This window comes from Hypanus sabinus, chromosome 17 (genome assembly GCF_030144855.1).
Source record: "Hypanus sabinus isolate sHypSab1 chromosome 17, sHypSab1.hap1, whole genome shotgun sequence".
Lineage (NCBI taxonomy): Eukaryota > Metazoa > Chordata > Chondrichthyes > Myliobatiformes > Dasyatidae > Hypanus > Hypanus sabinus.
Window position 1 is genome coordinate 70,229,977 of NC_082722.1, and position 17,870 is coordinate 70,247,846.

The window sequence follows — 17,870 nt, forward strand, 5'->3', positions numbered from 1 at the left end:
AACAGAATCATTTCAAATTCAACTTTATTATCAATGTATGCAGTACACATCCCTGAGATTCCACCTCCCACAGATAGCCATGAAACAAAGAAAACCATGGAACTTGTTCAAAGAAAAACATCAAAACCCCATCATCCAAAAAAAGAACAAATCGTGCAAATGGTAAAAAAAAAGAGCAAAAAAAAAAACAAAATATAAAACATCAAACCATAAGTCCTTGAAACAGTCTAGGAATGCTCAGTTTATTTCAGTTCAGTTCAATTTAGCACTGTGTTGTTCATTGACTGCAGGCCGCAGACACTCTTCCCCGATCAGAATTGCAGTTCTAAGGAAATTTAATATTATAGTACGTATTTTTACCATATACTACCTTGAGATTGAGTTTCTTGCAGGCATTTACAGGAGAAAATATAAGAAATACAATAGAACTTATAAAAAACAATAAACAAAGACTGACAAACAATCATTGGGCAAAAAAAAAAACTGTAGAAACAAAAATACTGAGAACACGAGTTGCGAAGAGTCGTTGAAAGTGACTCTATTGGTCATAGAATCAGTTCAGAGTAGGGGTGATTGAAGTTATCCACACTGGTTCAGAAGTTTAATGGTTGTACAGTAATAATTGTTAATTAACTATGGCTTTGTACCTCCTGCCCAATCAGGTTTATTATTACTGTATAAGTTGTGAAATGTGTTGTTTTGTGGCAGCAGTACATTGCAAAACATTAAAATATCACAATATGTTACAACAATAAATAGCATAAAAGATGAATAATGGGATATTGTTCATGGACCATTCAGAAATCTGATGGCAAAGCTGTTCAGCTGTTCCTAAAACATTCTGGCCCCTGTACCTGCTCCCAGATGGCAGTAATGAGATTACACGTCCTAGGCGGTGAAGGTCCATAATGAAGAATGTTGCCTTCTCGCGGCACTACCTTTCAAAGATGTCCCCATTGGTTGGGAGGATTGTGCCCGTGATGGAGCTGGCTACACCTTTAATTCCCTGCAACTTCTTTTGACCCTGAACATCTTATTCCCTTGTCCACTTTTCCAGTTAACCTAGGTCCTGCTGTAACCTTAGACAACCTTCATTGTATACTATACTACCAATTCTGGTGTCATCTATAAAGTTACAGATCATGGCACCTACATTCCCACCTAAATCAGGAATACAGATTACAAGCATTCGTGGACCCATCACCAGTCCCTGTGCCACATCACTGGCCAAGGTATCCAATCTGAAAATCTACAACAGATCCAATTGTGTATACAATTGGCTAACTCACCACAGGTCCAACCTTTTGTTCTAGTCTACAGCACAAGGTCCTGTCAAAAGTCTTGCAAAAATCTACATATAAAGCCTCTCGTGGATCCTCGTGGTCACTTCTTCAAAACACTGTCATATTTGTGAGATATGGAAAGCCAATGCAACAGCTCTTCACACCTGACCTAGGCATGTGCAGGGACCATTGGCAAAAAGTTGGATCCAGAACTGTACATAGTAGAGTACCTAGTACAGCCCATAAAGTTGTGCCGAACCAATTAAACCAGTAACCAAATGGACAATTAAACAACCCTTTCTGTCTACACAATGTCCTTATATTTCCATTTCCCTCACATACAGGTGCCTATATAAACATCTCTTAAGTCCCTAATGCTTGTATTTCTACCATTACCAGAGGCAGCCCATTCCAGGCACCTTCCACTCACTGTGTAAAATACTTACCCCTCACATCTCCTTTGAAATTACCCACTCTCACCTTAAATGCATGCCCTCTGGTATTTCAACCCTGGGGGGAAAAAGACATTATTTGTCTACTCTATCTATGCCTCTCATAATCTTATAAACCTCTATCAGATCTCCCCTCAACTTTTGCCGCTCCAGAGAGAACAACCCAAGCTTGTCCAACTTCTCATTATAGCTCAAGCCCCTTAATCCAGGCAGCATCCTGGTAAATATCTTCTGCGTCCTCTCCAAAGCCTCGACATCCTTCCTATAATGGAGCTATCAGAACAGTATGCAATACTCCAAATATGGCGCAACAAGTGTTTTATAAAGCAGCAACATACTGTAACTTCCTGGCTTCTGAATTCAGTGTCTCAACTAAAAAAGACAAGCATACCATATGCCTTCATAACCAACCTGTATAGCCACTTTCAGGCAGCTATAAACTTGGTCCCCAAGATCCTCCTGTTCATCAACACAACATCACACATGATGTTCCCCAACATCATCAATCTTTGTATCATCTGCAAACTGACAAACCAACCTATCTACATCTTCATCTTGGTTATTTATATACATCACAAACAGATGTACTATACCCAACTGAAATGTACTGTGCTTTAGTTGTAGCCCAACTACTGATATTTACTGATTGATCTCATTCTGTAGCATCTTAAGCACTCTGCATATTCGTCCTGCTGCCTTTACGAATCCATACGTGCTCAAGATCTCACCCTTTTCACAATTCTCACTATTCTCTCACAAATTGTGCTTTTCCTTCTCTTAGATGTGTGACGTTAAAATGTTAGGCAAGATTGTCCATTTTCTGTCGCTCTCACTAGACTAAGGGTGGCACGATAGCATAGCAGTTAGCATGCATCTCTGAGGAGACAGTATGTCAAAGACTCACAAATTTCTACAGATGTGTGTGGAGAGCATTCTAAGTGGTCGCATCACTGTCTGGTATGGAGGAGCCGCTGCACAGGATCTGAAGAAGCCGCAGAGGGTTGTAAACACAGCCAGTTCCATCATGGGCAGAGGTAGCCTTCCCAGTATTGAGGACATCTTCAAAAAGTGATGCCTCAAAATGCTGGCATGTCATTGAGACCCCCCCCCCCCCCCCCCCACTCACTTAGGACGTGTCCTTGTCTAATTGTTACCATCAAGGAAACAATGAGATGGTACAGGGGCCTGAAGCCAGCCACTCACTTCTTCCCCACCACCGTTAGATTTCTAAACAGAAAATGAAAAGCTACCTCATTTCTTATTGTAATTCAGTATCTATTGCAATGTACTGTTAATGCAAAACAACACATTTTTTGAAATACACCAGTGTTATTCAACCTAATTCTGATCCTGAGTTTAATTCCCTCCACCATCTGTAAGGACTTTGCGGGTTTCCTCTGGGTGACCTGGTTTCCTCCCACATCCCAAAGATGTACAGACCAGGGTTAGGGTTAGTAAGTTGTGCTCATGCTATGAGGAGCCGGAAGCATGGTGACATTTGCAGGCTGCCCCAAGCGCGTTCCTCTGACTGTTTTGTTCGACACAAATGACGTGTTATACCTTACAAATCTTTAAACCTTTTGACTACTGATATCCTTTTGCTGTCCATTCAGTCATCCACTAATTTTGAATTCATTTAAATTATGAGAGTGTGAATGCTTTAATATTTTACCGCGTTTCCCTTAGCCATGTCACTATTGCCAAGCACTGGAATTCTGCTAGTCTACCATCTTCACTTGCTTTTGTGGTTGGTGAGGAAATTTGCTGGTTAAAATAATAATAATTCGTCAACTAAGTGTAGGATCATCAATTATAAGCAATAATCATTGCTTATAGGATGACACTGCAAATTGAGCCCATTTAGCCCACTGTAACTATGCTAACTTTTTTTTTGAAGAACTAACTCAATCACTCCTATAACTTTACCCTTGTCAACATCTCTGCATCTTTGCCCTCTTCAAGGACTCGACCAACTCCCTTTTCGAAGTTAAGGTTCTATCAGCTTCCACCACCTTTTTTTTAAGTTCATGGTAGACTATGCCAGCTCACTGCATGAAGTACCAGGCTGTCTTTTCTGAATGAGGCTCCACACCACTGCAATATCCAATCCAGTTTAAAACTGGAGAGAAGAAAAAAAAAATCCTTCAAGAAATCACAAAAATTATAGAGTGAATGCTTTAATATTTTATCATACTTCCCTTAGCCATAATTTTATTTATTCACTTAATGCATTGTCCTTCAGATGAGATAGAACCATAGTATACAATATACATTTCCTTGTCTCAATTGTTGCTACAGGGCAGAAATAAAGACCTAGCACTTCTAGTGTTTTCTTACTCCTCGTGTCTCCAAGTACCCTCAGGCAATAAACTTGATCATGAGGTTACTTTAGTTCTGAAAAGTCACTTTGCCCAGCAATACCTATGTGAGATGAATGACCAGTTAATATTACTATTGATAGTAGATGTGCAAGGGACACTGGAGATCTGCCATATGATTGGTCTGGTTTTATATTTGTCCATGTTAACCAGCTTAAAAATAAAACACTGGCGTTTCACAGTCAGATTTAGTATCACCGGCATATGTTGTGATATTTGTTACTTTCATGGCAGCAGTACAATGCAATACGTGATAAATATAGAAAAAACTGAATTACACTATGAATGTATATATTAGTGTAAAAGTGAAAGAAGAAATTTTTAAAAATAGCATGATAGTGTTCATGGGTTCAATGTCCATTCAGAAATCAGATGGCAGAGGGGAAGGCGCTGTTCCTGAATCACTGAGTGTGTGCCTTTAGGCTTCTGTACAACTTTCCCAATGGTAGCAATGAAAAGAGGAAATGTCCTGGGTGATGGGGGTTCTTAATGAAGGACACCACCTTTTTGGAGGCACTATAGAGGTACTGGATACTAAAGAGGCTAGTGCTCATGAGCAGCAGACCAATTTTACAACTCTCTGCAGCTTACTTCGATCCTGTGCTGTTGCTGCTCCACCCCATATCACAATGATGCAGCCAGTCAGAATGCTTTCCACAGTACATCTGTAGAAATTTGCAAGTGTTTTTGGTGACACATCAAAAATCTCTTCCAGCTCCTAATGAAATATAATCTCTGTCTTGCCTTCGTTATAGCTGCATCGATATGTTGGGCCCAGGTTAAAAGGACTAAATCCAGTCACAGTAACAATTTCCAGCCATAATGCATTTACAAAGACATAAGAGCAGCTATATTTCATTCAGGGTTTGAGGAAACTTGTTATGTCTCCAAAGACCCACAGATTTCGACAGGAAGGTACCATGTGGAACTTTCTAATTGGCTGCATCACTTCTGGTATTGAGGGAAAACTGCACAGGAATGGAAATAAGCTGCAGAAAGTTGTAAACTCAGCCAGTTCCATCATTGGGCACTAGCCTCCCCAGCATTGAGGATATCATCGAAAGGCGATCCCTCAAGGCAGCGGCATCCATTAAGGACCTCCATTACCCAGGACATGCCTCTACTCAATGCTACCATCAAGGAGGAGATAAAGGAACCTGAAGACATGCACTCAACTTTTCAGGAGCAGCTTCTTCAGCTCTGCTATCAGATTTCTGAATGGACATTGAACTTATGAACACTAGCTCATTGTTTTTTTGCTCTCTCTTTTCACTACTTAATTTAATTTTATATACTGTATATATTAGTGTAATTTATAGTTTCATTCTGCATTGTACTGAAGTGCTGTTACAAAGCAAATTTTACAACATGTGCCGCTGATATTAAACCTGATTCATCTGAGAAACTGAATCTAAACCGCTATCAATTTAAGGCACGAGGAAGATTTTTATTCGAATAACCAAGTGATGAGCATACAATCTCTGGGCGGCATGGTAACATAACGGTTCGCATGATGATTTACAGTGCCAGTGATCAGGTACAATTCTCGCCCTCAGCAAATTTTGGACTGCGTTGGTGCTTATGCAAACGACGCATTTCACTGTGTTTCAACATACGTGTGATAAAGCTAATCTTTCTCTCTTAAGTCTTTTCCTGCAGCCTGCAATTCCTTCATGTGCACATTTGCAATTACAGAAACGATGCTGTTGTTAGAAAGAATAAAAATAATTGGTTGTGAAACTGGACAACCCTTTGCTCTTCAACTGAGCCGTTATTTCCTAGCCAACTCCCACTGACACAAGTCAAACTTCCAGTTGGCTTCTTTGGCAACAGTGACCCCCCGAGGATGTATTCTGACATTGCATCCAAGTTCATTAAATAGCTACTTCAGCAGTAGAGTGGGAAACTGCTTTGAATATTTATCCATGTCTCTATTTCTATTTCTGTCAAACTAGAAGCCACATCCATCACTTCCAATGGCAGCTCATTCCACACCTGCACCACCCTCTGAATGAAAAAGTTTCCCCTCAGGTTCCCCTTAAACATTTCACCTTTCAACCTTAATCTATGACCTTTAGTTCTATCTCACCCAAACTCAGTGGAAAAATCCTGCCTGCATTTACCTTATCTATACTCCCATAATTTTGCATATTTTTTGATTTTATATTTTATTTTTACTTAGAGATACAGCTCAGAACAGGCCCTTCCAGTCTACTGAACCGTGCCACCCAGCAACCCATCTATTTTAACCCTAGCATAATCACAGGACAATTTATAATGATTGATTAACCTACTAACCAGTATGACTTCAGACTGTCGGAGGAAACCAGAGCAGAGCACCCACTTGCACATGGGAAGGAAAACACAAACTTGCTTAGAGGACACTGGAATTGAACTTTGAACTCCGACACCCCGAGCTGAAAACAGCATCGCACTGACCACAATGCTACCGCAGCACCAATCAAATCTCCTCTCATTTTCCTATGTTCCAGGAACTTGGCCCATCAAAGCAGAAAGTGAAGGACAAGGTACTCACAAACAGATTCTAGTTCCAACCAAGCTGTTGCACTGGGATCTGAGGTGGACACAGAGAAAAAGATGCTGCTTCAAGAACAGGAATGCGTTCTCAAAGGGAACCTACCGCACTGGTGGAATACAGATGTTAAACCTGTGATCCTTTCAATGAATATCAATGATCTCAGGACACAAGTCATAGTCCTCATTAATCCTCAATCTAGAAACAGCTTCACACTGTTAACCTTGCTACAATGAGAGGAATCAAAAATCAAAAGTAAATTTAGTAAAGTACATTATGCCACCACATACAACCCCAAGATTCATTCATTTGCAGACAATCACAGTATATACAAAGAAATAAAACATAATAAAAAATATCACAAACATGAGATGGAGAGTCCTTCAAAGGGCATCCTTAGGTTTTGGGGAGAGTTCAGCATTGGCTGAGAGAAGTTATCCCCTCTGGCCCATGAGCCTGATGGTTGAAGAGTAATAACTGTTCCTGAATCTGGACTGCTGCATTCAGAAAATGATCTCTAAATTTGCGCTATGATGGCTTTAGAATTAGGGTACACTTTTGCGGGGTGCCAAGGTAGTGTTGCGGTTAACACAAAACCACTACAGCTCAGGACGTCAGATTTGTGAGTTCATTTCCGGCTGTGTGTCCTCCCTGTGAGTGCGGGGGTTCCCTCCAGTTTCCTTCCACTGCCCAAAGATGTAGCAGTTAGTCGGTCAATTGGTCACTGTGATTAGGCTAGTGTTAAATAGGTGGGTTGCCGGGCAGTGCGGCTTGTTGGGTCATTAGGGCCTGTTCAGCGTTGTATCTCTAAATTAAAAAATAATTCTTGCTGATACTAAATCTAACATTAAACACAGGCACTGGCATTTAAAATGTTAAAGAATGTTGAATACTAAACAAAATACTGATGTAGTCATGTTTAGTATTGAATTCCTAAACAATTCTAGTATCAACACTTCATGTCTGTGTGATGCTGCATTCAGTGAGTTTCCCTCTTCAGTGATCCACACCCTCTGCTGCCAATAACAGATAATACATGACAAAAAATTTTCAACGAACACAAGATTGCGTGTTCATTCCTGTGTTTTAGTGATAAGTGTTTACTCCAGTGACTACAGAGTCTGACCCAGCGCTGCCTGTTCCTTAAGTGTCCCACATAGGTCACAGACCACTTTGGTTTCTGAATTTTAGTGTCAGACACACACAACATGTGCTTTGGGGGCTGGACATCTGCATTTCAGTTCTGAAGAAAACTGATAAAGATATTAACAGTATCTCTTCATAATGTGTTCACTGAATAGAGAAGCATTGTCTCAGGAAAGCAGCATCCAGGTCATGTTCTCTTCTGGCTGCTGACATCAGGAAGAAGGTACAAGAGCCTCAGGACTCACACTACCAGATTCAGGAACAGTTATTACCCCTCAACCATCAAGCTCTTGAACCAGAGGGAGAACTTCACTGGTCCCATCAATGAACTGTTCCCAGAAACTATGGATTCTCTTTCAAATACTCTTCATCTAATGTTCTTAATGTTTATTGCTTGCTTATTTATTTATTTATTTATTTATTGTTCCACTCTTTTTGTATCTGCACAATCTGGTGCCTTTAGCACACCGGTTGTCTGCCCTGCTGGTGCAATTTTTCAATGATTCTATTTTGGTTATTGGGTTTATTGAGTATGCCTGCAAGAAGATGAATCTCACGGTTAGACATGATGACATATATGTACTTCGATAATAAATTGATTTTGAAATTTGAAATTCTTACTTTCCCCCTAATTAAAGAAGATTATTTTGTGACCTGGCCTTTCACTTCATCAACAATTTCTTAGGGCAGCGCAGGGATTTTCCCAGTTCCATTTACAAGTCCCTTTTCCCCGCATGTTTATGTCAAGAATATTCCTGACTTTGAAACTACACCACAATTTAACACTGTTCCACATTCACCTCCACACTTGGATAAACAGCCAAAGACCCGTGAAGTAATTCTGGCGAGAGTGGTGGACACAGCTCAGCACATCACAAAAACCAGCCTCATCCCCAGTACTCTGGCTAGGGTTCTCACTACTTTAGAAAAGTTACCGATACAAAGACCCCACCTGACTCACTCTGGACAATCTCCCCTCTCTCTCCTCTCATTGGAGAGAAGATACAAAAGCCGGCAACACTGGGCTCGAGGAGTATACGGTGTATAATTTGATAATAAATTTACTGTCAAACTTTGAACAAGGATAGCTTCGACTGTCGTAAGACTATTGAATGAATGTCGTGCAATAGGATGTTGTGGTAGGTAGTGTAAAGAATGTGGCTTAAGGCCTTCTACACATAAAAATTACATTGTATTTATCAGCTTCTCTTTTTAAGTCTTTTCCTGGTGTTTATAGATCTAGAATTGTTCATGATCAAATTCTCAGGTGCTTGCAGACAATCAGTCAAATACAGAAGATGTATCTAGTGCTGGGACACACCTTCTTGGCTCACCACAGGACCTAATCCCTGTTCACATTCACACATTTTCCTAGAACGTGTACAATTCACGCTTTTGTTGCACATTTTGGTCTACTTTCCATTCCGTTCTGTCGATGTCCTTCCTCTCCGCCAAGATCCTTTGGCTACTTTGGAACAGCAGTAAATATCCTCAGTCCGTGCATGGATTGTATTTCGTTTTTTAATGCCTAGAAGAGAGAGAGAGAAACTCTGACAAACTTCCATAATTGAACAGTGGAGAGTATCCTAAATGGCTGCATCACAGCCTGGTGTGGAAACATCAGTGCCCATGAGCAACAAAGTGTACAGTAAGTGGTGGATACAGCCCAACCCATCACAGGCAAAGGCCTCCCATAACTCAACGAATCCCCTCACTTGCGATCTGACACCAAACTGATTTTCCAAATCCCCTTGCATATTCAAGTCCCCCATTACAATTGTTATTACACTTTTCACATGCCTTTTCCAGCTCCCGTTGCAATCCTAACCCCACATCCTGGCTATTATTTGGAGGTCTATATACGATTACCACAATTTTTTTTTACCCCTTCAATTACTTAACTCCACCCACAAAGATTCAACATTCTCTGACCCTATGTCACCTCTTTCTAAAGATGTAATTCTATCTCTTACCAACTGAGCCACACCACCACCCTGCCTGTCCTTTCAGTACAAAGTACATCCCCTTTGATATTAAGCTCCCAACTATGACCTTCTTTCAGCCACAATATAGTAGCGTGGCAGTTAGCACAATGCTTTACAGTACCTGTGACATGGGTCCAATTCCCACTGCCTGAAAGGAATTTGTACATTCTCCCCGTGACTGCGTGGGTTTCCCCTGAGTGATCCAGTTTCCTCCCACAGTCCAAAGACGTACAGGTCGGTAGGTTACTGGGTCATTGTAAAATGACCCGTGATTAGACTAGGGTTGCGGGGCGGTGTAGCTCGAAGGGCTAGAGGTGCAAATTCTGTGCTGTATCTCAATAAATACTCCTGAACCAGTGTGGATAACATCACTCACACAACTTTGAACTGATTTCAAAACCTAGAATCCCTTTCAAGGTCTCTACAACTCATGTTCTCAGTATGTATTTATTCTCGCACAATTTGTTTTCTCCTTGCAACACTACAACTCAGCCCCAAAAAGCTTCCTGCTACAATTGAGCTAATCTATAGAACAAACAGGAAACTCACAGCCAACTGTAGTCATTAAGCTGTAGTATGTAGATGCTGCTTGCATATTTACACATCTACAGGCTGATCTTCAAGTCAGCACCAGCACTTCTGCTAAACCTTTCAAGAGAATGGGCCTTAACATTGTTGGATTAGAGTCTAGACCTGTGGTTCCCAACCTTTTTTTTTAATGCCAAGGACCTCTAACATTAACTGAGGTGTCCTTGGAACCCAGGTTGGGAAACCCCAGATTATACTGTTTAATTGTCATTAACTTTGCAACTTAACATTATATACTTGCTAAAATCTTTTTCATAACTATTTATATACACATAACCGTATAGTATGTTTCCTAGTGGCCACAGTATGTATACACAGTTGTTTAGTGTGTTCTCTCATGGTTACAGTTGTTTGTAACATTCTGGAAAGCTCTGGAAGCTTCTCTGGTGCTTATTTGAATAGGGGTTATCTGATTGGTTGACTATTATCTGAATAGAATGTTCGTTATCTATAAAGATTAAAAGAGACGATAATGAGGCTCCACCATCTTTTTGCTTCTCTCTCCCTTCACTTACTAGACCCCTATCACTGCCTGTTTATTAATTTTCTTTATTCTATTAACTGTTAATGAAATGATCATGAAACATCAGGTTTTATGCCTTTTTCCTGACTTCAGAAAGATCTTGGACCAACTGCTTGCTGAATTCAGACACCTTTCACATTTTGTGCTCACTGTACAAAACCATTAGTTCTAACAATAATAACGATAGAAAGATAGAGACCATATCCCATATATCAGAAAGGTCCTTTAAATAAATGGAGACATCAGTGATAAAATTTGCCATTAAATGACTGCTCGAGCATTCACAATTTCACAGCGTGCAAGTCGTGAGATTTACTCTCCACAAAAAGATGATGCTGCTTTGAGTATTAATTTTAAGCTATTTCAGAAACCTTGCTCAAACCCATCCCTCAGCCCGCATCACATGGATATCAATGAGCCCAGGGCACCAAGTACCTGGTTGATCATCTGGTGCTGTTGCACAAGTCGCTTTCCTTTAAATTCAACTGATTCGATGTGGACTTCATACATGGCTCCACAACCTCCTATTGGGGGTGGGGGGGGGGGGGGGGTTGGGAAAGAGGAGAGTGAGAGACCATCAGTAATTGGCTCTAGCCGCAGTGCCACAGACACCAAAATCAAGAGAGACAATGTAAGTCAATGTAATGGTAACAGAGGTAGAAGAGATTCTGCAGATGATGGAAATCTTGAGCAATAGACACAAAATGTTGGAGGAACTCAGCAAGTCAGGCAGCATCTATGGAGGGAAATAGTTGATGTTTCAAGCTGAGACCCTCCATCACGACATATGATGAATCTAAACCTGAAGCATTAGTTGATAAATTAAATATCAGAAACATTCTCCATTCCAATATCCCTCACTAATTTCAATATTTAACCATACAATTTCAATAACACCTCGTATTTTATCTGTGTAGCCTCCAATCCTTGGGACATGACAACATCGATTTCCCAAACTTGCGGAAACTTGTTCCCCATTCCTTCTTTTTTTCCATTCCTTGTTCCAGTTCCCCTCTCACCCTTCCTTTCTTCTCACTTCCCTCTGGTGCCTCTCCTCTTTCCCTTTCTCCCATGGTCCACTATCCCTCCCTATCAGATTCCTTCTTCTTCATCCCTTTACCTAACAACAAATTTCACGACATAGGCCACTGATAATTCATCTGATTCTGAGGCTCAGGTTGAATTGCTTCGGGTCTGGAGGCACACATAAGTTGCTCTGAGGGAGACAGTGAACCATGAGACTTTAATAAATCAACTGTTTCCAAGTTACTTATTAGCACTAACCTTTCACTGAAGATTAACCAGGTTTAAATTCCCCAGCTCCTAATCCTTCCCTATGGTTCACCAGCCCAGTAACTCAACAGCTTCTGCTCTGCACACTAGTCAAAATGTGAGAAAGTCCTCCACAGTATTTCCTCTCTTTCTAAAGGCTGCTGAAAATATAAGCCAACCAGTTTCAGTACTTGCCTGATATATCCACAACCTTGATCGACGAAGCCTGTGGAAATCTCTCTTTTAATACGTTTCTGATATGGACCTCACCACTGGTTTGTGCCGAGAAGCTTCTTCGTATCGTACTAGTGAGTATAAGGGACTGCAAGTGGAAAAGCAGTCAATTAATCGTCAGCTCAGTTCCAAGCTTCTGTGCAGAACAGAATACAATGATACTCTGGTGACCTCAGCCTAAGGGAAACTCAACTCAGTTTCCCGAGCCAATTCTGTACCTCAGCTCTATCTTCTTGACTTAACACATTGCCCACAACTAAAATATTGAATGTACCAGCTTACAGAAAGATGCAGTAGCAGGAGACAGACACAGAAAATAATAGTATGGGTACTGCCAGTGTCAGGAACATTAAATTATGAAGTAAGTGAGGGTGGGAATGCTTAGGAAAGGGGAGCCAGGAGCCCTCACTGCATCGTAAAAGACTTATGCTAACCCACAAAGCCACAGACAAGGCTGGAAAGGGAAATCAAAAGGATAACTATTTTAAACAAGAGAAAATCTGCAGATGTGGGAAATCTGAGCAATGCACACAAAATGCTGGAGAAACTCAGCAAGCCAGGAGCTTCTATGGAAAAAAACAGTCGGCAGTTCAGGCTAAGACACTTCGGCAGGACTGGAGAAAAAAAATCAGATGATTAGATTTAAAAAGTGGGGGTGGTGGCAGGAGCTGACGTGGCGATTTTTATTTTTATTGAGATACAGTGCAGAATAAGCTCTCCTACTTTCCAAGCCATGCCACTCAGCAATCCCCCGATTTAATCTTAGCCTAATCACGGGACAATTAACCTAACAATCAGTACGTCTTTGGATTGTGGGAGGAAATCGGAGCACCCGCAGGAAACCCACAGTGACGGGGAGAATGGACAAACTCCTTACACGCAGCTGAGGGAACCAAACCTGGGTCGCCTGTACTGTAAAGCATTGTGCCAACCACTATAATACCGTGCCGTCTAAATGATGATTTAATTGACCACTTCCCGAACCACGGAAGCTTAGTGGCTGGTGCGACACTGTTACAGCATCAAGAGTTCGTTTCCGGTGTCCTCTGTATGCCAGCTTGTATGCTCCTTCTCGCATGTGCGTCCGTTTCCTCTGTGTGTTCAAATTTCCTCCAACAGTCCAAAAATGTGGAGGTCAGTAGGTGAATTGGTTACTGTAAATTGCCCCCTGATTAAGTGGTGGGTTGCTGGGCAACGCAGTTTGAAGAGGCTGTTCTACAATGTATCTCTCATCACCATGATTGCTCTTGGCAAATCTTTCTACAGAAGTGGTTTGCCATTGCCTTCTGCTGGACAGTGTCTTTACAAGACAGGTGACCCCAGCCGTTATCAATACTCTTCAGAGATCGTCATCCTGGTGTCAGTGGTTGCATATCCAGGGCTTGTGATATGCACCAGCTGCTCATACAACCATCCACTACCTGCTCCCATGGCTTCACATGACCCTGATCAGGGGCAAAGCAGGGACCACACCTTGATCTAGGGTGACCCACAGGTTAGTGAAGGGAAGGAGCACCTTACACCTCCTTTGGTAGAGATGTATCTCCACCCCACCGCCCACTGCATCTCAAAATAAAATAAAATTCTTTGACAAGCTTACTAACAAAATGGTATTGAATTACATTGCGAGATTTTGAACTTACTTATCCCAGTCTTTTGTTAGCAGGGAGACTTGGATAAAAGTGACACGGTAAATGCAAAGAAACAATCGAATCAATGAAAACTGCACATAAACAAAGACGGGTAAACAACCAATGTGCAAAAGACAGATTAGTCCCTCCATTGATCATAGTTGGCCCTCCTAACTGCTGACAAAAGCCAGGGCAGTACAATATGAAGAGCAAGCTGTTGTCAGGCAGCATGCCTCCCCCCTCCCCCACAAGCAGCTGATGAATCCAAAGGAACGGCAGAGACCGGTACATATTGGCACCAGTGATGTCGCAAAAATTGACAGCCAGCACTGAACTCAATGTAGCTTAGGACAGTCCCTAAGGCAAAAGACAACCAATTTTGGATAAATAAGAAAGTGAAGGGAAGGAAGAAGAAAAATAGAAAGATATTGAGAACAGTAAGATAGTTTTTAAAAAAGCAACACATCCATACTTCTCCACAGGAATATTATTAGGAAACACCCGAGTCAACAATAGAGATATTAAAACAGGCATTCAAAAGCTTTGTCAAAAAGGCTGTCTTCTGGACTGGAATTCCAGAATTTAAGGCATAGGAAACTGAAAACACAACCACTAAGGAAAGGTTCAAATAACTGTAGGATTAATACATCTAATCCGGAGATCAAGTTACAAGTAAACTGGAATTGAAACACCAATGACTTACAATGGAAAATCCTGCAAAAGATAGAGGATTTGGCCCGGTACATCATGGCTAAAGCCCTCCTAACCATTGAGCAAAGCTACATGAAACACTGTCTAGAAAAGCAGCATCCATTATCAGAGATCCTCACCACCCAGGCCATGCTCTTTTCTCGCTGCTGCCATCAGGTAGGTAGAAGCTACAATATCAGGTTCAACAAGTCCCTCAACCATAAGGCTCTTGAACAAAAAGGTATATTTTACTCAATTTTACCTGCCCCATCACTGAAATGTTTGCACAACAAATGATCTCATTTTCAAGGACTCGTTACCTCATGCTCTCATTATTTATTGTACTTATCTATATTTGCAAGTGCAGTTTGTTGTCTTCTGCACTCTGGTTGATGTTTTCATGATCCTGTTATAGCTACAATTTGATAGCGTTGGAGAATGCCCACAAGAAAATTAATCTGAGGGTTGTATATGGTGATATTATATATATATATATACACACACATATACATACATACATACATATATATATATAAACACACACATATATATATTTGCATAATAAAATTTACTTTAAATAAATTATATCCTAGTTTCTCAATCAGTATGCATGGGGTTATACACAAGACATGCGACACAGTCCGTCTACTCCAGGCATGGGCAAACTACGGCCATATGCGGCCCGTTAAGCTTTTTAATCCGGCCCGCAGAACTTGATGAAATTATATTAATAAACCTTGTTAACGTTTTTTCCCCGCAATTCTGGCGTTTTCCCAAAAGATGACACATTCTATATACACTTGTGGCGACCCATTTCCTGGCACATCCGAACCGGCTCACAATTAGCCAGCGTTCCGGCTAAGGGAGATAGCCTGCGGGGATTTGCGAGCACAGAGCTTTGGAGCCTCTGCGCCACGGGGGGGGGGGGGGGGCAGGAGGTTGAGGGATGCTTAAAAGTGAGGCTGGGGATTTCGAATAATTTTTTTTCTTCGACTGCAGTTACCGACTCCGTGTCGTAATTTTAGCGCTGCATGTAGCACACCGCTACACATTGACCTTTGTTGAGGTGCAGCGTATTACTCCACATTTGCGCTTTACTCTTTGTTCGGCTTGACCTATTTGTGTGAATAGGCGTTCAGCGTCATGAACATCAACAAAGCCAGCCACAGATCCAAGTTAACTGACCAACACCTCAGATCCATCCTGAGAATCGCCACAACAAAACTAAATCCAGACTTTGATGCGCTGGCTAAAAAGGGAGACCAACAACACTGTTCCCACTGAAATTAAAAATAAGTTTCTTCGTTGTGTTATGTAAAAAATGTATTTGAAATTTTTTTTTCAATAAGCCTTACATGTTACATGTCATTTCTGTTAAGTGATGGACATGAGTAGTGTGCAGGTGCACGTACGTTCTCAAAATAAAAAAATGCGCTCCAGATCAAATAACGCGCTCCGCATACTGGCGCGCTGCACTGTTCTGTCTTTGTGCTGGTCGTTGTTGAGTTTTGGCACAGGGGACAATTGAATAAGAAGGAGCAGGACAAGTAGACCTGCATCTCCTACCGTTTTTGAAATAAAGACAGTCAGGAGGAGAGTGATGATGATAATATCTTGAAGGATAACAGAATTTTCAGTGTTTTAAAAGTCATTTCAATAAATAGCTAAATACCATGGGACTTCAAAGACAGATATTTTGTTGTAATGCATTTGTTCATTTTCAATTGAAATTAAAGCACATGTTTTCTACATATCCCATGATATTTTATTTTCTCTTATGAGGTGTATTACCAAAACACTCCGTCCATCTGCTCCTGGTCCGGCCCCCCCTGTCAAATTTTAGAACCCTTTGTGGCCCACAAGTCAAAAAGTTTGCCCACCCCTGGTCTAGTCCATACCAAAGCAGAAACTCTTCTCACTTCTCCCAACTTTCCTCATTGAAATCTTAAAGCAACCAACTAAACCCTTTTCCCTTGCATGCTTGTCCAATTAATTCTATACTAACAACGAAGGTCACATCAAGTACGTCTAACAGGACGTTTGCACGATTGAGATATTTCCGTGCCCCTACATACTCCAAAACAATAAGTAATGACAACCACTTGTCAAAACACAAATTGCACACTGGCGTTTCTGATACCATTCCTGCAGAACTTCTCTGCACCGGCTCCAGTGCGATGATATCCTCATACTCTCCCCCCATTCCCTGCCCCTCAGCCGCCCTCGCGCAGTACCCCTCACCCACTCCCCGCGATGCTTCCCGTCTCCTCCCTCCAAACACCTCACCACACTCCGCCCCAGCACGCCAAGCCGGCCCGCCGGCTCCATGCCGCTCATCCGTGTCGAGCCGCCGCGGCGCGGAGTGAACGCGTCACCGCGTGCCGGCACGGGCTACTGACGTCATGGGGCGCCGTGAGCGCCACCAGGCGGCGGAGTGGGGCGATGTCAGGGAGGGGGAGAGGGAAGGATCCGTGGTGACCAAAGAGAGAGACGGCAGAGGTAGCGAGCAAAGTGACAGAAAGGAGACAGACAGATAGGAGATGCAGAGGGAACGGGAAGACAGGAATTAAAAAGAATCAAAGTGGACATAAAAGAGAAATGAAGGTGTCAGAGAAATAGATCCCCATTCTCTCAGACCAGTCTACCATCGTTCATTCTCTATACTCAAGGACACCCAAATCTTGGTTGCCACCTCACACTGACCCCTGCCCTTTGGCTCTCATGTTCTCAAGCCTTTGTTGCTGTGTCCTTATTATTGAAATACTCTCTTCCTCGTCTTCAAATCTACCCAATTTATCAACTCCGCCCCTATAACTTCTCCGGTCTTGCAATTTTGGCTTCTGGCACAATGCTAATACAGCTCAGGTCATCGGAGTTCAATTCTGGCATCTTCTGTAAAAGGTATGTATGTTCCTCCCCGTGAACATGCAGGTCTCCGTGGGCAGTGTAGCTTGTTGGGCCTGCATCTCTAACCAAAAGAAATTGGGTTTTTTTTGTTGTTTGACGGAGATCTTCAATTACACTGCAAGTAAACCTCTGATGTTTTCTCCTTAGTCCTCTCCCTTTGAGACACTTGTTAAAACTTTGGTCATGTTGTAGAAGTTGAATTGATTGACATGGCTCCAATGAAGTAGGATTAAAAGGTGCTATAT

General features: G+C 41.8%; 1 protein-coding gene across 2 annotated transcripts; it reads right to left on the reverse strand.

The window, feature by feature from the left end:
• Nucleotides 1–7: 7 nt before the first annotated feature.
• On the reverse strand, nt 8–17,072 carry bola3 (bolA family member 3). Of its 2 annotated transcripts, none has more exons than XM_059993272.1 (4): nt 17,005–17,072; nt 12,359–12,485; nt 11,327–11,415; nt 8–9,323 (listed from the first exon to the last, which is right to left on the reverse strand). In XM_059993272.1, the coding sequence occupies exons 1-4, from the start codon at nt 17,053–17,055 to the stop codon at nt 9,261–9,263; spliced, it is 330 nt and encodes a 109-aa protein (XP_059849255.1). In that variant the 5' UTR covers nt 17,056–17,072; the 3' UTR covers nt 8–9,260. The 2 variants fall into 2 exon arrangements, with proteins under 2 accessions (XP_059849255.1, XP_059849256.1); XM_059993273.1 differs by lacking the exon at nt 17,005–17,072 and adding an exon at nt 16,873–16,948.
• Between the last annotated feature and the right edge of the window lie 798 nt (nt 17,073–17,870).